Source organism: Bos indicus, chromosome 16 (genome assembly GCF_029378745.1).
Source record: "Bos indicus isolate NIAB-ARS_2022 breed Sahiwal x Tharparkar chromosome 16, NIAB-ARS_B.indTharparkar_mat_pri_1.0, whole genome shotgun sequence".
In the NCBI taxonomy this organism is placed as follows: domain Eukaryota; kingdom Metazoa; phylum Chordata; class Mammalia; order Artiodactyla; family Bovidae; genus Bos; species Bos indicus.
This window is the reverse complement of record NC_091775.1, coordinates 20,564,675-20,591,972: the sequence shown is the minus strand read 5'-3', so window position 1 is coordinate 20,591,972 and position 27,298 is coordinate 20,564,675. Positions and strand designations below refer to the sequence as shown.

The following is a 27,298-nucleotide window of genomic DNA, read 5'->3' as shown; positions in this document are numbered from 1 at the left end:
CTACCAACTTATATATATGGTAGAAACAGTATTGAAAAAAATTTATAAGATTTAAATTAATAGAGAACTACAACATGCTCATGTAGAGAAAGATTCCATATCAAAAGCATGTCAGTTCTCCCCAGTTATAAATTCAATCTAATTCTAATAATATTGGAGCAGTTTTGTTTTTTTTTTTTGCTGTGACTTGACAAACTTATTCTAATATACATATTATTAGAGAAGTAAAATAGTGGAAATAAATTTGGGGAGTATAGTAAGTGGCAGGGTCTTGCCTTTCCCAATATCATCTATTTATGAAGATAAACATTTTTCCCTTGGGAAATAAAGGATGTCTTTATGACTTCTGGACACTTGAAGCACAAACTAATAAAAGAGGAAATTGGTAAATGTGGCTATGTAAAAATTAGAAACTTCTAATCATCAAAAGCTACCTTTTTAAGAAAAACTACAGACTAGCTGATGATATTGGACAACACAATGAATATAACAAAGGAAACTTTTAAATCATACAAACTAATTGAAAAACATACCAAGATAAGATAATTCACAGAAGGAGCTTCCCTGGTGTCTAGGTAGTAAAGAATCTGCCTGCCAATGCAGGAGATGTGGGTTCGATCCCTGGGTCGGGAAGATCCTCTGGAGAAGAAAATGGCAACCCACTCCAGTATTCTTGCCTGGTAAATCCCATGAATGGAAGAGCCTGGTGGGCTACAGTCTTGCAAAGAGTTGAACACAACTTAGCAAGTACAACAACAATTCATAGAAAAGGCCATAAATGGCAACTTAACTGGTCAAATACATGTGAAAAGATCTGAACTTTTACTAGTTAGCAGTGAAATAACCAAAACCATGAGACAATGTTTTATACCCATGAGGTTGGTAAAGAGAAAAAAATCTGAAAGTTTCAAATTCTGACAAGGATGTAAGTTAGGTACTGAGGATGTATAAGCCACTGATGGGAAGGTTGCCACCGCTGAAAAATAATTTGCCAGTATTTAAATGAAATACAGCAGTGAATATGAATGAATGTAGCTATTGCATCAACATTATTAGATTTCTCAAACAATGAAGTGCCAAAAGCTTGTTTTAGTAAAGTATAGTATATCATTTATATAATATTTATAACCATAGAAAATCATACTATGTTAAAAGTAATAAAATATCAAGAAATACTTGTGAATGAACATTACTAAATTTAGATATTACTGGTAAGACGGGATGTACATGGCATTTTATTTTGTTTTTGTCAGGTGGTGAATAAGGAGCACAGTTTGCTGTTTTATTTATAAATTTCGCATGGCTTTATTTCAGCAAAATTTTCCTAAAATATAATGATTTATTAATCTATTAAGAACATATTACCTATGTTAAGTATTCATGCTATTGGTAAAGACAGTGGAGGTGACTCTTCATCATGGAATAACCATTATAAAATTAATAATTATATGTTTCCTGTTCTAATGTGAAGTTTCATTATTTGTTCTCTTCATTTAAGAAATATTTATGAAATGCCTTCTATATGAAGAGTGTTAGGCTAGAGTATAACCATAACATCTTGATTACAGATTCAAGTATTTGAAAATATTGAAGGACTTTCATTTACGAAATTCAAAGAAGATTCCCTGGCAGACACTAATTACTATAATAAATGGAGATGACTTTAATACAACAAATGATTGAGGCTGACAATTTGTAATTAACAAATAATATAAATATCATTGACATTTTAAATCTTAAAAGGAAAAATTAAATGGGGCTATATGAATAAAAGGATTTTTAATTTATTAATCTAATACTCATGTCTAGCACTAGGTAAAATTTGTAATATAAAATGGCTATATATCCAAATAGTAACTCAAATACATTTTTATGCCCACTCATTAAACTAAAGGACAGAAATAATGGATTATGCTTCTTAATCTAGGGAATCCATATTTGTATTATATTATTTGAAACAGTTGCATGTAAAGAACAGTTTAATAGAATTCATTTCTTTTTCATTGTTTCTTTACAAAATATGCAGTTTATACTATACAAATGTGTTCTCTACTCCAGGTCAATTTTCTGACATATCAATAGGTTTAAGTTATTATATTAAGCAGTGGAATTGCTTTGGCTTGGCCACTGCCCACAAACTTGAACAAATCTTTAAATATTCCTTCTGGATTCTGAGGGGAACTTACATTTCTTGTGAGTCTTTTCTATTTAGTTCTCTGAAAAAGTCAAACAATAAAAATAGGAAGAGGGGGAAAAAAGCAGACAGCTCAAGGGAAAAATCAAATATCAAATACCATCAGTATTCAAAAGTAATGAATAAGACTCCAGGGTCCATCACCCAAGTGCTTCTTTTTCATTCGACAAACAGATACAGCTGGATGGTGAAAGAAAGTGAAAGTGTTAGTCTCTCAGTCGTATCCAACTCTGCGACCCCATGGACTATAGCCAGCCAGGCTCTTTGTCCATGTGATTTCCCAGGCAAGAATACTGGAGTGGGTTGCCATTCCCTTCTCCAGGGGATCATCCCAACCCAGGAATCAAATCTGGATCTCCTGCATTGCAGAGAGATTAGAGATTATTTACAGTCTGAGCCACCAGGGAATCCCACTCCAGTATACTTGCCTGGAGAATTCTATGGACAGTTAGATGGTATATATTCACAAATCACAGGGTCAGGAGCCCTGTACTTAAAAGCACAGAGACTATCAGTTATATTTATACAGAGACAATGTGTAGGACTGAATCAATTGTCTGAATAATTCTGCCTGTATCATTTTTGCAGGTGTAGATTTTGTTTCACGCATTACTAAAATTTGTTTTATTGGATGGTTTTCTAATCCTCCATTCTCCTTTGCCTAAAGTGGTACAGACAAGGCATTGCATGAATTAAGAAAGTTTCTAAAAGTAGCTACCACATATTAATAGTTGAATTGATAGAAAGGCTATGTATATTAAATATTCACCATCATTGTATTACCACCAATGTCTGATCAGTACTGTCCAATAGTATTAATAGTTATTCAATTTATGCTATTGATTTCAGCACCTAGAAAGCAGGTAAGTACAATTTTTATGTGGACTCTTTTTTAATTGTATGAGAATTTCTAACTAGGGGAAAGATAATTACTGAGAAAGGAATATATCATTAAAGGATAAATACATGAACATTTCTGTCTTCTCAATGGTGATGTGCGGTAATTGTTTTAAATTTGCTAGTTAAGATTACATAGTAATTCATAGGTAAAATTCTGCAGGAAAATATTACATTTATCTTTAGACCTTTTATGTTACTATTTAATTAAATACTGCATATACTAAGGTACCACCCTGCAGCATGTTATAAATATAAGCAAGCTGTTAGGTCATTCACCCATACATTCATGCATTTATTCAGCGTGTATTGATCACTTACTGTGTGCAAAGCATTCAGCCAGTTTCGGTCTGGATTCTTTCTGCAATTGGAAGTATTATCTATGCTTCTACAACCCCTAACCCAATATATCATGATAAATAACTAACAAGTTTGTGTAACAATATCTTTGTGATTAGAGCATTAGAGATACCCAGCAAAACTTCTATTGGGGAAAAGAAAAGGAGTTACATGATTACACTGAAGTTTTTGTGTTCATTGTTTATAATGATTTTTCTATCTAGTAGACAAAAGAAATTATACTGAAATTGCATCATTTGAATTACAATTCCTGCTATATCTGAAAGAAAGAGGAAGCTGTGAATAGAGCCCGAGGACAATTATTATTATCAGAGATTTAGACTCTAAAAATTTCCAACACACTGGTTTGGCTTTTAGTGATGAGAAAGGAGCAATTTGTAGACTTTACAAAGATCTTTAATTCGTTTAGGCTGTTTGGGAATAGTTTTAACAAATGAATTATTTTAGCTCAGTGAGTAGTACTATGTGAGTGTGTTAGTCTCTCAGTCATGTCCAGCTCTTCGCAACCCCATGGAAAAGTGAACAGTTTATATCTCTCACTTTGAAACAGATTCCTTCCTTTCCTTCCTGTAGAGACAGGGGCTGCCTGCATACCTATAAATTTTCTGATTGAGGATGGGGTAATGGCTACTTTGGGTTTCCAGGGCTTAGCTCAATTCAGTTCAGTTCAGTCACTCAGTCATGTCCGACTCTGCAACCCCATGGACTGAAGCATGCCAGGCTTCTCTGTCCATCACCAACTCCCAGAGCTTGTTCAAACTCATGTCCATTGAGTCGGTGATGCCATTCAACCATCTCATTCTCTGTCGTCCCCTTCTCCTTCTGCCTTCAATTTTTCCCAGCATCAGGGTCTTTTCAAATGAGTCAGTACTTCACATCAGGTGGCCAACGTATTGGAGTTTCAGCTTCAGCATCAGTTCTTCCAGTGAATATTCAGGACTGATTTATTTTCGGATGGACTGGTTGGATCTCCTTGCAGGCCAAAGAACTCTTAAGAGTCTTCTCCAACACCACAGTTCAAAAGCATCAATTCTTCAGTGCTCAGCTTTCTTCATAGTCCAACTCTCACATCCATACATGACTACTGGAAAAACCATAGCTTTGACTAGATGGACCTTTGTCAGCAAAGTAATGTCTCTGCATTTTAATATGCTGTCTAGGTTAGTCATAGCTTTTCTTCCAAGGAGCAACCGTCTTTTAATTTCACGACTGCAGTCACCATCTGCAGTGATTTTGGAGCCCCCCAAAATAAAGTCTGTCACTGTTTCCATTGTTTTCCCATCTATTTGCCATGAGGTGATGGGACTGGATGCCATGATCCTCGTTTTTTGAATGTTGAACTTTAAGCCAGCTGTTTCACTCTCTTCTTTCACTTTCATCCAGGGCTCTGCCATCCCCTTTGACTGAGCAGAAGGAGGTAGGTATGGACATTCCAGTCTTAGTAAACTACTCAACACCTCCCTCCCTCAGAGATCATTTCATATATCTTGGAACAGTTTAGCATGATGATCAGGAGGAAGGGCTGTCTATCTACCTATGTATGTATGTATGTATGTATGTATCTATCTATCTTTTACTTATCTAAATTGAATACCTGCTATGTGTTAGGGCTTCTTCTAGACACTGAAAATATAGTCATGAATAAAAAATAAGCTTTTCTGCCCTTAGAAACTTTTACATTCTAGTTTATATTAGTTGACATTCTAGTGAATGGTTTTAGAAAATTATTAAATTTCTTTCCTATTCCTCAGTTTTCTCAGCTGTAATAAAAGAGAGGCAATTGCAACTACTGCTTCCGGGCTAGTTGGAGAGATTCAGTCAGCTTTTACATATGAAGCACTTGGGCCTGACACCATAAGGTTTAACTGTTCTTAGTATACAGAGAGCATTGCCTAGATAACCACATCTGTGGACATTTTACTGTTGAGGGTCGAAAGGGAACTAATTTTGTCTCACTTTTTTTTTTTTTTTGCTAGAGCAAGTAGTGAATGAAAGGAATTCCCTAATAGAGATGAGCTCTTTTTGTATCAGCTGTTCACAGATTTATTCACTCATTCATACATTAATTTGTTTATTCATTCTCTCACCTAAGGTACATTTATTGAACAAAATTTCAGGCGTTATGCTGAGACTCACTAGATAATAAAATCCGATTCCTGCTTAAGGAAGCTCAGAATCTAGCAAGGACAACAGAGAAGTACCTGCACTATTGTAATATTCTATGATAATTGCAGTGATTTTAAGAATATAGACAAGATTCTATTTTCTCTGCAAGTGCTTATCGAAATAAGGCTGTACCCAGAGTTGTTCTTTGCACTTCTAATACTTTAGCCTGTATAGTATGTACTAGAGTACTTTTTTTTTTTAAAGAAAGATTTGTTTCATTTATTTACCATAATTGGAGAATTAACTGCTTCTTGTAAATTTTCCAAATGTGATCTTTTAAAATGAACATGAAAAGAAGTTTTCATCTGTTTTTTGAAGCCATTCTAAAATAAAACAAATCACTTACTTTGTTCTGTCACTGACGACAAGTTGATTTTGGTAACTTGTGGTCATCATAATGAACTTTAGCTTTCAAAGGGCATTGAATCTGTTGGACTTCTGGATCTGTTGAACTCTTCCATGAGTAACTTTTGAGAAGATCTCATCCCCTCTCCCACCTTTCCATGCCCTTTGTGTATCTTTGATTAAGAGGACATTTTCTCTTCCTTCCTTCAAAGATGCATAGTGGTCATTTGATATTGCTGGATAATTGGCTGAAGAAATATATAGTTTGTATAGTTAGATTTTTGAAAATGTGACTATATGTATCTTGTATTTTTTCTGTAAATTAGGATCAGATTTGAAATACTGGAAATAAGACATCAAGCTTGAGACTGACAACAGTAGAGTTGATAAAGGTACTTTTGGACCTGTGGAAGATTTTTGAAAGATTGTCTTTGCTAGTCTATAATAGTAACAAAAAAACACTATTCTAGTTTAATGATCAAGAAGAGAGAAATGTCATTGTGTAATATTAATACGTAATGTAGTAAAATAAATTTCATCACTGTTTTCTATATCCAATGATGATTCTATGATTTGTCTACCTGAATATGTCAATGAACTTGACTGCAACTTAGTGGAATTGACTAGTAGCCTTTAAGAAGCTATCAAAATGAAAGCAGTTAAATGAATCAGTTGATAAAGGTCCTCATCCTGATAAGCCATTGTCTAATCTTATAATTTGTACATCCAGGGACATATCAGGGGGAATCCAGTTGTTACAGAACAAACTGAAACATAATTGAAAGTGACAAATGATCAGCTGCAGATTGGGACATTAAATAGAAAACCACTTGGTTCAGAACCTGCGTAAAATATGGTATACACCTATTTCTAGATTTTAAATGAAACTTCAAAAGTCATTGATAGCAAAGATAGAAGTAATTTGAAAATTCAAAACTTTATTCATAATGCACTTAATTAGTATTTCTTCCATTTTTTCTTGACTGTCTTTGTATTTTCAAACAGGAGTTGTGAGAAACAGAATTATAAGATGAAAAAATTAACCATTACATGCACTTTGTAAACCACATAAAATCATAAAGTATAGCTTCATCCTTAAGATCAGAGGCCAAAATGTGTGCCAAGGTGCTATTTAGTTGTGTATTTTTTCAATTAAATTTTAAAACAGACTTTTAGGATGTTACATCTCAAAATCTTTGCTTCAATATGTTAATCTCATTCTTTTGAAAATTTTTTTACCTTTTAAAAATTATATTGTTTACTGGTAACTCATTACGTTATGCTCAAAAAAGAGAATCATTTTCCCTGAACTATCTTACTGATCTCTGTGTAATTTAAAACTAGTACATTTTAATTTTCTTAGCTTTTTTCAGTGAATGTGACATGCAAGTGATGTAAATAACGTGTAATTTCCTTGTAAGTATATGCTGCTGCTGCTGCTTCGTTGCTAAGTTGTGTCCGACTCTTCGAGACTCCTTGGACTGTAGCCCACAAGGCTCCTCTCCTTGGTATTTCCTAGGCAAGAATACTGGAGTGGGTTGCTGTTTCCTTCTCCAGGGGATCTTCTGACCCAGGTATCAAACTCACTTCTCCTGCTTGGCAGGCGGATTCTTACTGCTGAGCCACTTGGGAAGCCTAACCATCCATGCAGTTGCATTTTATTTGCCCACAATTTTTAATACATTAGCAATAAATGTACACCACAGAAATAAATTTTATTATAAAAAAGTAAAAGTCATCTGTAACCCTACCATCCATAGACAACCTTGGCAAATAACTTAGTTTATATCATTTCAGATTATTTTATTATTGTTATTTACAAGTCTGTGTCATCTGTTTCTATCTTCTTAAAGTTGTATCTCTATATTCATATATACATATGAATCTATCTTTATCTAAAAAATAGGATTGTACTCTACATATTACTTTCACTTGTTTTAAAATTCAAATTGTATTATGTAATCTCATCTACATTTGTATCTATAAATGTTTGCAGTATGTTTCTTAGAAGATATATGATTTTTTTTTTTTACCATTTCTTTACTTTTGGACATTCATATCCTATTCTTTATTATAAGGGCCACATTATAAAATATATATTTCAAATAGTTTAAAAAATGAACTTGTCTGAATTTTCAGTAGAATTATAGGATCCAGTGGAATGTACACATTTTCCTGATAGGTGTGGACAACTTCCCCTCCTAAGACTGGTGTCTGTACTCACCCTTTCTACATATTCTTGCACCCAAGTGGTATAATATTTTTTTTAACTGAGAGTTGAAAAGATGATAACTATGCTTGATTTCTCTAGAAAGGGAAGAAATGTTACCAATATTTATGTAGGCTTTTTTATTGTTCACAAAAAGACTAGCCATTGTCACTAACAACTACTTGGTTGGACCCAAACCGTTCCATTAGGTTAGTGGCAAATTCCTCTTTGTTTTTAAATGTCAAAGGACCCAGGACTGTATCTTTGGAACATGGATATAGTATTGAGTCCAGAATTATTTACTATAGGACTTTTTGATAATGGCTTTTAAATTGACGATAAGGATAAAGTCTCCAATGAGTCTTTAGATCATAGTCTGAAAGCAGAAATGTTGTGTTCATAAGAATATCAAAAGAATGGTTTTACTGAATTTGCTCCACTAATTCATGAAGATAGCATCCCAAACTCCAAGAGCTGGCAGTTGCTTTGTTGAAGACAAACTGCATCTGTAATCAGTATGACAGGACCACAGGTTGCATATCATCACTTGCACCAAGTTATGCAAAAAGCATAACTTGAATAGTATTAAAACCATCATTGGGAGAGCAAAGTCATCAACAAGAATACTTTGAAATAAAGTGAAAAAAATTAGACTTCAGGTACTGCAGCAAAATTTTGCCTTTGGCCAAAGTTTTGGAGTGAGATAGAGATTTTGAAATATTGGAAATGAGATTAATTGCGTGGATGATTGACCTGGGGGAAAAAACTGATAAGCACGTTTCTCTTCTCCCAAACCAGAAGGTCTGAAAGTGAGTTTTCATCTATTCTTCTGCCTATGTGATGAGGATAGATCTCCCCTACATGGAGGACTCCTAGACGTGATAGTTGTATGCTGGTGGTATCTCATGACGACTAGGAATGAAGTTTAGATAAGACCTCCTCAGTAGTTGTAGCTACAGATAATAAGACAGAAATGCACTTTGGCCGTAAACTGCTCATTGGTCTACTCTTTGGGCTACATCATCTAAATCAGATCATAGACCAGTACATTTGTGATCACAAAATCCCCTACCAATGGTTGCAGACAATGCATTAAGTACACACTGTCTAACATACTGCTGGTGTCATTTGAACTCAAGATCAAAACTTCTGTTGGATTTTTACCCTGTTCATCCTTCTTATTCCTCCTCCTTTATCTTGTAACTTCTAGATTTTGAATGTGTAATATGTGCTATTTCTGCTTTTTTGATTATACCAAAACCTTTTGACTGTGTGGATCACAATAAACTGTGGAAAATTCTGAAGGAGATGGGACTACCAGACCACCTGACCTGCCTCTTGAGAAACCTGTATGTAGGTCAGGAAGTAACAGTTAGAACTGGACATGGAACAGCAGACTGATTCCAAATAGGAAAAGGAGTACATCACAGGACTATATTGTCACCCTGCTTATTTAACTTACGTGCAGGATACATCATGAGAAATGCTGGGCTGGATGAAGCACAAGCTGGAATCAAGATTGCCAGGAGAAATATCAATAACCTCAGATACGCAGATGACACCACCCTTATGGCAGAAAGTGAAGAACTAAAGAGCCTCTTGATGAAAGTGAAAGAGGAGAGTGAAAAAGTTGGCTTAAAGTTCAGCATTCAGAAAACTAAGATCATAATATCCAGTCCCATCACTTCATGGCAAATAGATGGGGAAACAGTGGAAATAGTGGCTGACTTTATTTTGGGGGGGGCTCTAAAATCACTGCAGATGGTGATTTCAGCCATGAAATTAAAAGACGCTTACTCCTTGGAAGCAAAGTTATGACCAACCTAGACAGCATATTAAAAAGCAGAGATATTACTTTGCCAACAAAGGTCCATCTGGTCAAGGCTGTGGTTTTTCCAGTTCATGTATGGTTGTGAGAGTTGGACTATGAAGAAAGCTGAGCATTGAAGAATTGATGCTTTTGAAGTGTGGTGTTGGAGAAGACTCTTGAGAGTCCCTTGGACTGCAAGGAGATCCAACCAGTCCATCCTAAAGGAGATCAATCCTGGGTGTTCATTGGAAGGACTGATGTTGCAGCTGAAACTCCAATACTTTGGCCACCTGATGCAAAGAGCTGACTCATTTGAAAAAACCCTGATGCTGAGAAAGATTGAGGGCAGGAGGAGAAGGGGATGATAGAGGATGATATGGTTGGATGGCATCACTGACTCAATGGATATGGGTTTGGGTAGACTACGGCAGTTGGTGATGGACAGGGAGGCCTGGTGTGCTGCGGTTCATGGGGTCACAAGGGGCCGGACGTGACTGACAACTGAACTGAATATGGGATATATACGTGTGTGCACATGTGAGTTTCTGTGTAGTCCCAATTTTGAAAAAGAAAAAAATATATACTTAAAAGTTTTGAAAAAATCATCTCATTTAAATATTTTGACTTATTACTTGATGTTCAAATTGTCAATATTTATTTTCTACTTTATTTTATAAAATAAATATTACTACTTTTGTTAAGTACACATTTAGCCTAAAATTTTAGCTCAGTGCCTATGAATTGTTTCTTTATTTGGATTGGTCCATACATTGTATTTGTATTAGATAAGCTAAATAATTAATTTAAAAAAACTCTAGCTTTAATTGATCCAGTGCATAACAAGTTTTATGTGACTTAGAAAAGTTTTCTTCAGTTATACAGGCAATTGCATCTGTGCCGTTCCAATATGCATGCATTTCATTTACCATAGTTTAGTTAAGCATCAGCCCTCTAAAAACATGTTTCATATATTAGTTATTAAGGTATATAACTGTAAATAATTATATAAAATATAGATTTTATATAATTTTTCTGCTGGCTCTTCAGTCCACAAATTACTAAACAAATAATCATTGCACATCATGATCAGTGACCAATCATGTCTCTTCTTTCCATATGTGGTAACTGGTCAGTGCACATTCATTAATCATTTCATTCACAAAGAAGCTTGTAGTTATGTAACGTCTTTGTTAGTGATAAACTCTTTTGGTATTTATGAGTATGAATATTCAAAAAACAATGATTGTTGAAATGATGGAAAGAAAATGTTCTTGGAGTGGAATTTCAATTAAACATTTCTTCTTACAAACAAAATAGTTGATCAGTGCTACCATTTGCATTTATATATGCAGGCAGAGCAACTTAAGGTGAATTTAGCATAAATGTGGACATTGGTTGCGATGAATAGGTAAAGATGTCCTAGCTGAAGTGATGTTGACAATAACTTTACCTTAAAGAATTCTCAGATATATTTCATGCCAGTGAAAGCACAAACATGCAAATGATGTAAGTAGGCTGATCCATGCTTAGAAATAGAGTATGACCTTTCTCAAGGTATAGAAAAGATGCTTGTTCTATATGGAAATTTATAGAATAAGAAGGTAAGCACTATTCAAATAATGCTTTTTAACAAAGAAAATAATTCTCAAAGTTTCTAATATTAAATCATAATTTATTGTTAGTTTTAATATTTTCTAAATATTTCTCTTTACATTTTTAACTGGTGAAAGTTTTAATAGCCTTATCTTTACTTATTCCTTCTTTGATGCTCTTTCTTTCTTTATGTAGGTCCAAGTTTCTTATCTACATTATTTTTCTCTTCTCTACAAAACTTTTTAAAAACTTTCTTCCAAGTCAAGTTTACTGGAAACATATTTTCAATTTGTGTGTGTCTTACACATCTTTATTTCTCCCTCACTTTTGAGGGATAATTGTGCAGAGTATATAATTCTAGGTTGGTGGGTTTTTTCTCTCAACACTATAAGTATTTCATGCAATTCTCTTCTTGTTTACATTTTCTGAGGAGAAATGGGATGTCATTAGTTAGTAACTCTGTAGGCTGTGTCTTTAATTTTGGTTTCTCTTTTGGAATTTTTTCTTTGGTTTTCTGTAGTTTGAAAAAGATACCTCAGTGTAGTGGACTTTATTGTTGTTTCAAATATTTCTTCTCCCTCTGATATTCCTATTATATGTATTTTGCTACTTTTTCAGTTTTCTCACAGTCCTTGGGTTTTCTGTTTTGTCTTTTCAGTTTGTTTTTCTTTGCTTTTCAGTTTTTGAAGCTTCTAGAAAATCCCATGGACGGAGGATCCTGGTAGGCTGCAAGTCCATGGAGTCGCTAAGAGTCGGACACGACTGAGCGACTTCACTTTCACTTTTCACTTTCATGCGTTGGAGAAGGAAATGGCAACCCACTCCAGTGTTCTTGCCTGGAGAATCCCAGGGACGGGGGAACCTGGTGGGCTGCTGTCTATGGGGTCGCACAGAGTTGGACACGACTGAAGCGACTTAGCAGCAGCAGCAGCAGTGATGTATCTATCATCTAGTTCAGAGATTCCCTCCTCAGCCTTGTGCAGTCTACCACTAAGCTCATCAAAGGCATTGTTCATTTTTGATCTTCATTATTTGCTTTTTGTTCTTTCATGGAATTTCCATCTCTTTGCTATATTAATCATCTCTTCTTGCATGCTCTCTGCTTTATCCATTAGAGTCTATAGCATATTAATCTTGCATGCATGCATGCTAAGTCACTTCAGTCGTGTCTGACTCTTTGCTACCTCATGGAGGTAGACTCCTCTGTCCATGGGATTCTCCAGGCAAGAACAGTGAAGTGATTTGCCATGTCTTTCTCCAGGAGATACTCATGACCTAGGACTTGAACTCATGTCCCTTAAATTTCCTGCGTTGATGGGCATGTTCTTTACCACTAGTGCCACTTGGGAAGCCTGATAATTCTAACATCTCTGCCATAACAACTCTGATGTTTGCTCTTTCTGGTATGCCTTGTATTTTTATTTTTTTCCTTTCTTGAAAAGCAGACATGATGTACCAGTTGAAATGAACTACTGTAAACAGGTTTTTAGCAATCTGCTTGTGAGGAGGGGAGGGGATGTGTTCTATAGTCTTATGATTGGGCTTCATTCTCCCAGTGAGCCTTTTCCTCTGGACTGTGAACTCCACGTGTGCCTTTGTGGCCACTACCCACCTCCTCTTTAGGCAGGACAGGATGACTAGAGGGGGCTGGAGTGGAGTGTTTTCCTTCTTCAGGTCAGTTAGACTCTGGTCAACTACTTTATCCTAAGGCAGATATTGATCAGAAAAACAAAGTGTTCTTATGTATTTAAAAATGCTCCCTTTCTTCTCCCTCTGCCAGAAGCACCAGGTCGTTTTCCCCTAAGTTTATCTACTGTGAGAACATGGTCAAAATTGTGGGGACCCCCTTATTGCCCTGGAGTTTTCAAATCTCAGACTTGTCCACACTGAACTTCCAACAATATATCAATTATATTTCAGATTTTCCACCCCAGCATTCATTTTTATGGAAGCTTCTGCCAATGAGTCTTTGTTTCTATAGCTGTCAGTTCAGTTCAGTCACTCAGTTGTGTCCGACTCTTTGTGACTGCATGGACTGCAGCATACCAGGCTTCCCTGTCCATCACAAACTCCTAGAGCTTACTCAGGCTCTAGTAAGTAAGTAAGCTTACTCCTAGAGCTTACTTCATGTCCATAAAGTCAGTGATGCCATCCAACCATCTCATCCTCGTCGTCCCCTTCTTCTCCTTCAATCTTTCCCAGCATCAGGGTCTTTTCCAGTGAGTCAGTTCTTCACCTCAGGTGACCTAAGTATTGGAGTTTCAGCTTCAACATCAGTCTTTCCAGTGAATATTCAGGACTGATTTCCTTTAGGATGGACTGGTTGGATCTCCTTGTAGTCCAAGGGATTCTCAAGAATCTTCTCCAACACCACAGTTCAAAAGCATCAATTCTTTGGTGCTCAGCTTTCTTCATAGTTCAACTCTCACATCCATACATGACTACTGGAAAAACCATAGCTTTGACTAGACAGACCTTTGTTGGCCTCCTATAGCTGAGACTCCCTGTATTGCCCGTTTCTCCAATCTTAGGGGCAGCTACTTGCCCTGTGTCCCTCACTTAGGTATCCAGGGAGAGTCATTGTTTTTTTTTCATTCTGTTCAACATTTTATTTTTTGTTATGATGGAGTGATGACTCCAAGCTCTTTACTTGGTAGAACCAGGACTTAAAAGTCAAGTTTTTAATGTTTTGAGAAAAAAATTCAGATTGTGAAACAATCATAATTTCCCCCACTGGTTATTAAGATCACTTTACATGGTTTCAGCTTTCATTTTCACTTTTATAAATCTGTGTGACCATGCCTGTAATATGCTGATTTCTGATGTATAAAACACTTTGAAAATACAATAGTGGCTGGCTTTTAACTTTTTGATATTAGCTTTCTGTCTAGTGAAAGTATCTGTAAATAAAAAGAAAAAATACAGCTTTATATATTTATCATTCTGGTATTACTTTATTCTAGTGTGATCGCTGCCTGCCTCTTTATAATAACAAGCCTTTCCGCCAAAGTGATCATGTTCATGCCTTTAACTGTAAACCCTGTGAGTGCAACAGCCATTCCAGAAGCTGCCACTACAACATCTCAGTGGATCCCTTTCCATTTGAGCACTACAGAGGAGGTGGAGGAGTTTGTGATGACTGTGAGCATAACACTGCAGGTAACTAGATAATAACACAAATAACAAAGATAGACGTGACCTACATGTAATGAATATTATTTTAATGAATATTATTTTAAATTATATATTGCTATTCTGTATAAGAAAGTGGTTTCATACTATTAAGTTTGAAAACTACTCTGGTTTACCAAATATTCATAATTCCATTTGGATAGCTTTCAAATACTGGAGTCTTACACTATATAATTTCAGGAAAAAGGATTTTTTAAATAAGTTCACACCATTTGATTAGATCATAAATATATATTGGGTAAATCAAGAATTGCTGTATTATTCTGAATGTATTATTGTTGCTATTTAGTCACTAAGTTGTGTCCAACTCTTTTGAGATCCCATGGACTGTAGTCCACCAGGCTCCTCTATCCATGGGATTTCCCAAGCAAGAATACTAGAGTGGGTCACCATTTCCTTCTCTAATTCTGAATGTATATATCCTAAAAATAAATTTTCTTATGTGACCCAGATCTTCTACTATTCCTGGATTCTCATGCAGAGATGTTTGCATGTCAGATTTGACATGGACTCTGATAATCTGGGAATCCTCTTTTTAAAAATTTTCATTAAAAGCAGAAACTATTAAAGTCTTGTTTCAAGAACCAACCAGCATTTTGACTAGTCACTGAAAAATTACTATTTTTTGAAAGGCTAATATGTTAAAAGCAGAAATGATGATATCAGAGTTTGTAAAATATAATGGCCCAAGTCTGATGGGTTTGAAATTATGCTACTTTGAAGCATGAATGAATTTGCTAGATATTTATTGATAATATAAAATGGTACAAGCTCTTGGCTAGTTTCTGGAATATAAAAATTAATAAGATGATGAATTTTATTATCTTTGTATGGATTATTACATGGTGGTGGTTTGTTGTTTTTTTCTATTGTTGTTGTTTTTGTTTAGTCACTAAGTTGTGTCCGTTTCTTTGTGACCCCATGAACTGTACCCCACAAGGTTCCTTTGTCCATGAGATTTCCCAGGCAAGAATACTAGAGTGGGTTGCCATTTCCTCCTCCAGGGGATCTTTTGATGTAGGGATTGTACCCGTGTCTCTGTATTGGCAGGCAGATTTTATTTTTTTAAACCACTGAGCCACCTGGGAAGCCCACTTGGTGGTAAAGACACCCTATTAAAGGGAGAATTAAAAGGTGTGATGAATGCTAAAGTGGAGGAGAGTAGTAGGAGTTAACCAGGTGGAGAAGCAGGGGTAGATATTAGGGTGTAGACAAAGTTTTCCAGTAAGAGAAACAGTTGCACCATGGCTGAGAGGAAAGAGAAACATGGCGCACTTGCAGAAGTGCAAATGGTTGATTGTGAGAAAAGGAAGCAGGAAGAAAGGCAGCGCTCAGATGCTAGAGGGCCACCTAAACAATGATAAAGAGATTGGCTTGTACCCTAAAGTTAATGAGATGCCACATATGGGCACTTCGGGAAAGTACTGTGTTTTTGAAACATCCATCAGGTTATAGAGAATGGTTTGCAGAGGGTCAAAGAGGTTTGGGAAAACCAATTAGTCAGGTATTACAAAAATTCAGATGAAAAATAATGTGGGAAAACAATTAAGGTGGTGTGAATAGATATGAGTAGATCCAGTAGATATTTAGGGTAGAAAGTGATGGCATTTTCTGAGCAAGATGCAGAGTATAGATAAGGTAAATAAGAAGAGTCATGACTTATGACTAACCCTCTACTTTGAGCAGCACAGTCAAAATTGGTACCAGCCATTTAGATAAGATACAGGAGGATCAAACTTAAGGAGAAAATGGAAAATTCTCTTTTGAACATGTTCCCTGTATGTTTCCAAGAAACAAAGAATAAACTCTCTTTGATGCTTACTCCTTGGAAGAAAAGTTATGACCAACCTAGGCAGCATATTAAAAAAGCAGAGACATTGCTTTGCCAACAAAGGTCCATCTAGTCAAGGCTATGGTTTTTCTAGTAGTCATGTATGGAAGTGAGAGTTGGACTATAAAGAAAGCTGAGCACCAAAGATTTGATGCTTTTGAAGTGTGGTGTTGGAGAAGACTCCTGAGAGTCCCTTGGACTGCAAGGAGATCCAACCAGTCCATCCTATAGGAAATCAGTCCTGAATATTCATTGGAAGAACTGATATCAAAGCTGAAACTCCAATACTTTGGCCACCTGATGCAAAGAACTGACTCATTAGAAAAGACCCTGATGCTGGGAAAGATTGAAGGTGGGAGGAGAAGGGGACTACAGATAATGACATGGTTGGATGGCATCACCAACTCAATAGACATGAGTTTGAGAAAGCTCTGGCAGTTGGTGATGGACAGGGAAGCCTGATGTGCTGCAGTCCATGAGGTTGCAAGGAGTTGGACACGACTGAGTGACTAAACTGAACTGAACTGAGGCAGTTAGAAACACAGTTCTGAAACTCCTTTCTCAAATAAAGCCTTCCATGATTCTTCAGAGATCAGTATAATCTGTGTACTTGAGTGGCATCTTATGCTTATCACAGCTTTTAAATGTATATTTATTCCTGTGATTATTTAATTAGGATTCTTCTTACCTGCTAAACTATAAGATAGTCCTGTAAAAAGGGTGCATTGTGTATTTTCCTCAACACTTAGCATAGTATTTGGAATGTGGTAATCACTCAATAAATATTCATTGAATGATTAACAAAGGAGAGATTTCTAGATTGGAGATATAAATTTGGGAGTCATCAGCATATATAAATGGAAATATCCTAGACATAAATCCATTTTATTTTTAATTAGCCCATATTCAATATCCATTAGAATGTGAGTTTTTCATTTGATTATGTTATTTTCATGATGGTGTTTAGTCACTAAGTTGTATCTGACTCTTGCAACACCATGGACTGTAGCCTGCCAGGCTCCTCTGTCCATGGGATTCTCCAGGCAGGAATACTGGAGTGGGTTGCCATTTCTTTCTCCAGGGAATCTTCCTGACCCAAGGATTTAACCCAGGTCTCCTGCATTGCAGGCAGATTCTTTACCCGCTGAGCTTTGAGGGAGGCCCAAGTTACTTTCAGTCTTCTAACACTGGGCCAATTTCAGCAATATTTGAGCAAAAGTGCATCATGTTTAAAGCGGGAATTGATAGCCTTGACTTTTATTTCAGTGATCTGATATGCTACTCATATTTACTCTAGAAACTTCCTCTAATTTAGATTGTTTTCTAATATAAGATCAAAAGGGAAATTTTCTGAATAATAAGTTATAAACAACAGGAAGTAGCTCATATTTCTAAAGTGTCAAGATATTCTAACATTTAATATGAAATTTATTTGGTGTAGCTAAATATAAAATTGTATTTTAATACTTGAAATGAAAAATAATGGCCATAGGCATCAATAGAAGCATTCACTTTTAATCACATTAACTATAGAATAATAAATTACATTAAGAGTAGTCTTCTGTTTTATCAGATTTAGTTCCAGAAAAATATTTTAATACTATATGCTTATTTGCTTCCAACTGTATAGCTATCTTCTCCCACACATGTAGAAATTTCTCATATTTGATTTAGATTCAGTACCTGATCTGAAACTAAAGTTTTAAGTTTGGAAATAAACTATTTCAAAATGTATGGGCCCCTGCAAAGCACAGCTTTTTAGAAGTGTGGTATTATATAACAGATGGGAGTTTAATGAAGTAAAGCACATTTTGTAACAGGTTCATTGTTTCATATGCTGTGGATCACTAAACTGGCAGGTAGAGATGAAAGGTACATTAAAATGGACGTCCCGAAAATTATAGAATTCCCTCAAAGGAATACAGTCTTTAATTTTGAATTATGCAGCCGATTTTAATGAATTGGAAGTCATAATGCATAACCTTTCCCTGACGCAGGAAAGAACTGTGAGCTGTGTAAGGATTACTTTTTCCGACAAGTTGGTGCAGATCCTTCAGCCATAGATGTTTGCAGACCCTGTGATTGTGATAAAGTTGGCACAAGAAACAGTAGCTTCCTTTGTGATCAGGTGAGTTCTCACTGTCAAAGATAAAGAACAGCATTCTTTCAGAAACTAATTTAGGATATGGTCCATCAGTGAAATTGAGGACTATATCAGGAAGTCCTCTCTTGTGTTTGTATTTCAAAGAGAGTTTGCTTTAAGGGTGTTTCTGTGCAACTTTTAATATGAACATAAAATATAAGGTTACCTGGATGGTTCTTTGCACGTTAAGATAGGCTCATTTTATTTTTAAGTTTGCAGTTGTCAAAAAATTGGGAGGTAGGACGTTCCATAAACAAAGAAGGAAGTTAAGTACATGCCTGGGAATTATTTGTGAATTAATATTAATAAGTGATATTAGGTAAACAAGAACAGTTTTCCTCCTAATTTCATAGATGATAGTATAGCAAAAATCACACATAGATCCAAATGGAAATTATGATAAATTTCTTGTAACCTTTTCTCTAACAGTACAATGAGTTTCTATAATTTTATAAATTTTAATTACCAATGTCACAAATGATGTCTGACCTGTATTAACACAGATCCTAACTGTATTACCAATCAGGAAAAGTAGCTCCATCTTTAAATGTGCTGTCTTCAGCTGAAGCTTTTTCCCTCTTCTGATAGTCCTACCACAGAAAAATAGATAAAGGGCAAATTTACATTGAAGAATTAATTCAATGATTGTATTAATTTTTAATATATTTTTAAAAAGATTTATTTATCCATTTTATTTTTTGACTGTGCTGGGAGTTCATTCCCGTGCACAGGCTTTCTCTAATTGTGGCAAGTAGGGCCTGTTCTCTAGTTGTGTTGCTCAGGCTTCTCAAGGCAGTGGCTTCTCTCGTGTGTGGAGCACAGGCTCTAGGCACATGGGCTCGGTAGTTGTGGCTCATGGGCTCTAGAGGCAGACTCAGTAGTATCTTCCCAGACCAGGGACTGAACCAGTGTCCCTTGCTTTGCAAGGCAGATTCTTAACTACCAGACCACCAAGGAAGCCCTGATTGTGTTAATTTTTAATAATTAAATTCTTTTGCAAATAGCTTAAAATGCAGTGGCCATGAGCATAAGCCACAATCTGGTTAAAGAAAAAATATTTTTTAAGTTGCAATGTAAATATAATAAGTCCAAGGCAAAATTTATTTGTCATATAACTTGTAGCATGCATAAAAACATTTTTAATAATTAAAAGCCAAATATAATATAAACTAAAATGTTTATTTTTTGAAGATCATCATATTAACCATAGTGTGTTAATGAAAGAGCATTTTATGCTTCATTGGAATGCTAAAGAGTAGAAAAATAACAAAGGCAGTTTCTATGGTTTTTATATGGTGCTACTGAGGCACTATTTTCTGAGAGAATCACATTATATTTTTATATATGTTGATTATTAAAATCTGTGTCTTTACACATCTCATCCTTATACATTTGCCCTGAAATTTCAGCATATATGACTTTTGCTTATTATTCAAATATCAACTCAAATACTGATATATCCTTTGAGATCTCTTCACCCACCATGCAATTAAAGAACATTCTTAAACCACTGTATTTCTCATCATCCAATGGTATTTTCATTATGAAAGTGAAAGTGAAGGTTTCTCCATTGTGTCGGACTCTTTGTGACTCCATGGACTATACAGTCCATGGAATTCTCCAGGCCAGAATACTCTCCAGGGGATCTTCCTGACCTAGGGATCAAACCCAGGTCTTTCACGTTGCAGGCAGATTCTTTACTAGCTGAGCTACAAGGGAAGCCCATTTTCACTATAGCCTTTATTTAATTAAGCAAATTTACTTATATACTCTGTCTTCTCTCTGTTCAACACAAGCAATATGGTTTCAGTCATGTAATGAGTACTCTACATATATTTGTTTACTAAATGTTGAGAAAATGAGAGATTCTGTCTGAGCACTAATGTCATGGTCAGATGGTCATTTAGAATGGTTATTATAATAATATGAGCATTATATAAAGTTTTTGCTTAAATATGTTTTCTCCCTCAAGACCTAATGTCAAGGAATTTTAGTGTGCGGTATTAAAAACTTTTTTGCCTTTTCACACTGTTCATGGGGTTCTCAAGGCAAGAATACTGAAGTAGTTTGCCATTCCCTTCTCCATTGGACCATGTTTTGTTAGAACTCTCCACGAGGACCCGTCTGTCTTGGGTGGCCCTACATGGCACGGCTCATCGTGTCATTGAGTTAGACAAGGCTGTGATCCATGTGATCAGTTTGTTAGCTTTCTGGGATTGTGGTTTTCATTCTGTCTGCCCTGATGGATAAGGATAAGAGGCTTTTAGAAGCTTCCTGATGGGAGAGACTGACTGTGGAGAATCTGGGTCTTGTTCTGATGAGTGGGGCCATGCTCAGTAAATCTTTAATCCAACTTTCTGTTGAGGGACAGGACTGTGTTCCCTCCCTGTTGTTTGGCCTGAGGCGGAACTGTGGTGGGGGTAACGGAGGTAATGGTGACCTCCTTCGAAAGGCCTTAGGCCTGCACCGTTGTATTTGGTGTCCCTGACCCCACAGCAGGCCACTGTTGACCCACACCTCTGCTAGAGACTGACTCCTGGACACTCAACAGGCAAGTCTGGCTCAGTCTCTTGTGTGGACACTGCCCCTTTCTCCTGGCTCCTGGTATGCAGAGTTTTGTTTGTGCCCTCCAAGAGTCTGTTTCCCTAGTCCTGTGGAAGTTCTTTCCCACTGGCCTCCAAAGTCAAATTCCCTAGGGGTTCTTAGTCCCTTTGCTGAATCTTCAGGTTGGGAAATCTGTTGTGGGTCCTGGAACTTTCTTAACAATGTGAAAATTTCTTTGGTATAATTTTTGTGCAGTTTATGGGTTGTATGCTTGGCAGCTTTATGGTGGGGCTAATGGCAACATCCTCTAAAATGGCTTATGCTACATGCTGTGTGTCCCAGGTCTGCTACAGCCAGAGCCCTTATCCCCATGGCAGGCCACTGCTGACCTGTGCCTTCCCAGGAGACACTCAAAAGCAGGGATGGCTCAGTCTCTGTGGGGTCTCTGGGTCCTGGTGAGTAGAGATTTTGTTTGAGCCCTCCAAGGGTCTCTGGTGGGTATGGAGTTTGATTCTAAATATGATTTCACCTCTTCTACCATCTTACTGGGGCTTCTCCTTTGTCCTTTTACATTGGGTATTTTTTTTGGTGGGATGCAACATTCTCTGGTCAACTGTTGTTCAGCAGTGAGCTACAATATTGGAGTTCTCACAGAAGTTGAGCGCATATCCTTCTACTCTGCCATCTTGTGCTGGCTTAAAATTCAACATTCAAAAAACTAAGATCATGGCATCTGGTCCCATCACTTCATGGCAAGTAGATGGGGAAACAATGGAAACAGTGGCAGGCTATTTTCTTGGGCTCCAAAATCACTGCAGATGGTGACTGCAACCATGAAATTAAAAGACACTTATTCCTTGGAAGAAGAGCTATGACTAACCTAGACAGATATTAAAAGGCAGAGACATTACTTTGCCAACAAAAGTCCATCTAGCCAAAGCTATGGTTTTTCCAGTAGTCAAGTATGGACATAAGAGTTGGACCATAAAGAAAGCTGAATGCTGAAGAACTAGTGGGTTTTTTTTTTTTCTTTTTTTTTTTTTTTTAACTTACGGTGTTGAAGAAGACTTCTGAGAGTCCCTTGGACAGCAAGGAGATCAAACCAGTCAATCCTAAAGGAAATAAGTCCTGAATATTCATTGGAAGGACTGATGCTGAAGCTGAAACTCCAATACTTTGGCCACCTGATGTGAAGAAACGATGTATTGGAAAAGACCTCAATGCTGGGAAAGATTTAAGGCAGAGGAGAAGGGGACGACAGAGAATGAGATGGTTGGGTGGCATCACCGACTTGATGGACATGAATTTGAGCAAGCTCTGGGAGTTGGTGATGGACAGGGAAGCCTGGTGTGCTTCAGTCCATGGGCTCGCAAAGATTTGGACATGACTGAGTGACTGGACTGAACTGAACTGATTAAAAAACTATGAACCAAAGTTACGATTCTCAAAGTTTTGTTTATTTGTCATAACTCGTGTGAACTAAAGTATAGCATGTTTTCCCCTCAGGTGTACAACTCAGACATGCAAGAAATTAGAATCTAATTTTTCTCAAATTTCTATCTCAACTCCATTTCACAGAAGTAGGAGGTAGTTTTGATAGTTCTGTGCTTGTAAATATTTAACAACTACATATCTGAGTAAAAACAAAACCCACTATGATCAATTTAAGCTACCAATTAAATGTCACTGAATGTGAACTTGGGAAGAATGGTTTTTATCATACAATGGAAACTTTGTTGTTGTTCAGTCACTCAGTCCTGTCCAACTCTTTGTGATCCCCTGGACTGCAGCATGCCAGGCTTCCCTGTCCTTCACTGTCTCCTGGAGTTGGCTCAAACTCATGTTCATGGAATTGATGATGCCATCCAACAATCTCATACTCTATCATCCCCTTCTCCTTCTGCCTTCAATCTTTCTTGGCATCAGGGTCTTTGCCAATGAGTCAGCTCTTTGCATCAGATGGCCCAAGTATTAGAGCTTCAGTATCAGCCTTCCAATGAATATTCTGGGTTGATATCCTTTAGGATTGACTGGTTTGATCTCCTTGCTCTCAAGAGACTCTCAAGAGTCTTCTCCAGCACCACAGTTCAAAAGCATCGATTCTTCAGTGCTCGGCCTTATTTATGGTCTAATGGTCACATCCATACATGATTACTGGAAAAACCATAGCTTTGACTGTTTGGACCTTTGTCAGCAAAGTCATGTCTCTCCTTTTTAATATGATGTCTAGGATGGACAATGGAGACTGTTTCAGTACAATACTGTTTCTAGGTCTCTCTCCCCACCTCTCATGGGGTGAATCTGATTTTGGGGCAGAATTGTACACTAGGACAATGACATTTCAGAAGGTATGACTTTTCTGACCATTAATGTCATCAATATAAATAGGCATCCTTTGATCTGACCATTAATGTCATCAATATAAATAGGCATCCTTTGAGATCTTGTGGAAATGGAGGTGTTTCTCCTCTCCCAGCTTGGGCAGTGTTTTCAGAGTCCTAGTGGAGAGCCAAAACTCCAAGTTCTGCCTGTGGAAACATGAAGGCTTGCACCTGGTGGGTCAGTGGAGCCAGAGTGGAGAATCTTGATTTCTATACCCACCTGGCAATATCGAGGCAACATCCCCTCTTTCCACCAGAAGAGTTTCATAGGAGGCCTGACTGTTAAAGCAATGGTTAAGTAAGATTCAGATTCTTATAACACCAAAATGTCCAGTTTCCAATAGGATAATGAAAATCAGCAATATCAGTATCAATGTGATTTAGATGTTAGAATTATCATATAAAGATTTTAAAGCATCCGTACATTTGTTTTCAGCATGTACCTAAAATTTGGCTAAAGAAACTTCTCTGAACAGAAAGGAAATGACAGATAAAGGAATCTTGAAACACCAGGAAGGCATAAAAAACTATAGGTAAAATATGGCTAAATATAATATATTTTCCCCATTAGAGTTTTTAAAATTTTTTGAGGATCACTATCTATCTAGTGTGATTCTCAATGTATTAGAGGAGATATGTTAAACAATTATTTTTAAAATGGAGAGGGTAAGAGAATGTAAGTGGCAGTAATTTTTCTATCCTTAACTGGAATTGGTAAAATTTTTAAAAAATAGCAGACTTTAATATATGTATATATAATGTAATATCTAGGCAACAATTAAAAGGCAATAAAAATGTGCTCTAAAACACAACAGATAATTAAAATGGAATTCTGAAAAAATGTTAAAGTAAAAAAATAAATAATAAAATATCTTTAAGTAACCTGAAATAATACAGAGAGAAAGTAAATAGAGATTGAAAATCAGATAGAATAAATTAAAACCAAAAAAATAAAATGGCATGTCTATTAAGCCTTAATTAACAATAATGTCATTAAATATAATTGGTCTAATAAAGCAATTAAAAAAGTGACAGAACAGATTTAAAAAATCATTACCCACTGTCTGCTTTTATGGAAAAAAGTTCACTTTAAGTATTAATTTATGTCCTTTAAGATGGGCCAAAGAACTAAATAGACATTTCTCCAAAGAAGACATACAGATGGCTAACAAACACATGAAAAGATGCTCAACATCACTCATTATCAGAGAAATGCAAATCAAAACCACTATGAGGTACCATTTCACTCCAGTCAGAATGGCTGCGATCCAAAAGTCTACAAGCAATAAATGCTGGAGAGGGTGTGGAGAAAAGGGAACTCTCTTACACTGTTGGTGGGAATGCAAACTAGTACAGCCACTATGGAGAACAGTGTGGAGATTCCTTAAAAAACTGGAAATAGAACTGCCTTATGATCCAGCAATCCCACTGCTGGGCATACACACTGAGGAAACCAGAAGGGAAAGAGACACGTGTACCCCAATGTTCATCGCAGCACTGTTTATAATAGCCAGGACATGGAAGCAACCTAGATGTCCATCAGCAGATGAATGGATAAGAAAGCAGTGGTACATATACACAATGGAGTATTACTCAGCCATTAAAAAGAATACATTTGAATCAGTTCTAATGAGATGGATGAAACTGGAACCTATTATACAGAATGAAGTAAGCCAGAAAGAAAAACACCAATACAGTATACTAACGCATATATATGGAATTTAGAAAGACGGTAACAATAACCCTGTGTACGAGACAGCAAAAGAGACACTGATGTATAGATCAGTCTTATGGACTCTGTGGGAGAGGGAGAGGGAGAGGGTGGGGAGATTTGGGAGAATGGCATTGAAACATGTATAATATCATGTATGAAACAAGTCGCCAGTCCAGGTTCGATGCACGATACTGGATGCTTGGGGCTGATGCACTGGGACAACCCAGAGGGAGGGTATGGGGAGGGAGGAGGGTTCAGGATGGGGAACACAGGTATACCTGTGGCAGATTCATTTCGATATTTGGCAAAACTAATACAATATTGTAAAGTTTAAAAATAAAATAAAATTAAAAAAAAATTAACAAAAAGAAAGCAAGAGTTTTAATAGTAATGGCAGATAATGTGGAAAACAGAGCAAATAAAATTTGAGACAGAGATATTACATGATGATCAGAGATAGAAACTGAGATATTACATGAGGCAAAGATATATACATAATGATCAAAGAGCCAGTCAAGCAAGAAGACACAGAAATTGTAAATGTGTTTGTACCAATCAGCAGCACTGCAAAATATATGAAGAAAAACTAAGACCTTAAAGGATAAATAAACAAAATCCAACATTTGATAGAATAGAAATTCATCAAGAATACAGAGGTAAAAAATATCTTCCAACCAAAAAATCTATCTGACATTTGATGAACAGTCCCCTCAACAGTACCAGAATATACATATTCATTATACAAGGCAGAAAATATCCTGGGACATACAGCAAACCTTAATGAATTAAAAGAACTAAAACCATACAAAGATATAAAATATGAAAATCCCTGGGTGTGAATAAAGCAGGGACACTAGGGAAGATTATGACCCTAAGTGCTTACTTGAAAAAAGAGAAAAAAAAATATCAAAACTATAATCTGAACTCCTAACTCAAGAAATAAAAGAAAAAGCCAAGTCACTTCAAAGCAAGCAGAATAAATTAAGTAATAAAACTAAGAGCAGAAATCAATGCACATCAAAACATAAAAACAATAGAAAAAAATCAACGAAAGACATGGATCTCTGGAAAGGTAAATTAAATTGACGTGTATTTACCAAGACTGCCAAAGAAAAACTAAAATTACTAAGCAAAAATGAAACCGGAAGTATCACTTCAGATCTTGTAGACATCAAAAGAATAGTAAAAGAATACTACCAGTAACTCTACACTCATACATATTATAACTTAGATGAAATGAAATATTTACTCAATAAGTGCAAATTGCCAACTCACCCAACATGATATAGATAATTTGAATAACTCTACAACTATTAAGGTATTTGAATTCATAATTAAAAACCAACTAAAGATGAAATCTCCATGCCTCATTGTTTCACTGGAGAATTCTACCAAACATTTTCAAAGTAATTTGTGTGAGTTCTGCATCTCTGACAGAAAACAGAAAAGAAATGAAGACATTCTAACTCATTTTGTGAATGTATTATCTTGATAGTGTTAGGTAGTTAGAATAGGAAAAAGGAGTCTAGAAGGGTGGTGGCTAAAAGACAAGGAAGGGAAAAGCCCTCAAAAATAGAACAAAGAAAGGTCCGAGGACTGGAGTGAGGACCTCAGGTAAAACAAACAGCACTCCTGGCTAGCCCAGTTTACATAGGGCAGGCCCAGGGGGAGGAGAAAAAGCATGTAAAAAGAGGAGCCAAAATTGGGCCAGGGGCCTCTCTTCTCTTTGAGTCTTTTGGGTTGACATGCCGTCATGCCTTGAGGATGTATTTTCCTTTACTTTCTAAATAAAACTGAGCTGTAACACAGAGCTGTAACACTGGTCCATCTGAGGGCTATAATGCTGGTCCATCACTTCAAATTTTTCTTGCTATGAGACAACCAAGAAAATTACACACTCACTCCAGTACTTCTTGTCT

The 27,298-nt window shown here is 36.4% G+C and overlaps 1 protein-coding gene across 1 annotated transcript in view; it reads left to right on the top strand.

Moving 5' to 3' along the window:
- The window catches only part of USH2A (usherin), a 190,215-nt gene that overhangs the window by 64,440 nt on the left and 98,477 nt on the right, over positions 1-27,298 (top strand). The window contains exons 8-9 of the mRNA XM_070768846.1: positions 14,538-14,733; positions 18,595-18,725. Of these exons, the coding sequence (XP_070624947.1) occupies positions 14,538-14,733; positions 18,595-18,725 (327 nt within the window). The remainder of the gene's footprint in view (positions 1-14,537; positions 14,734-18,594; positions 18,726-27,298) is intronic.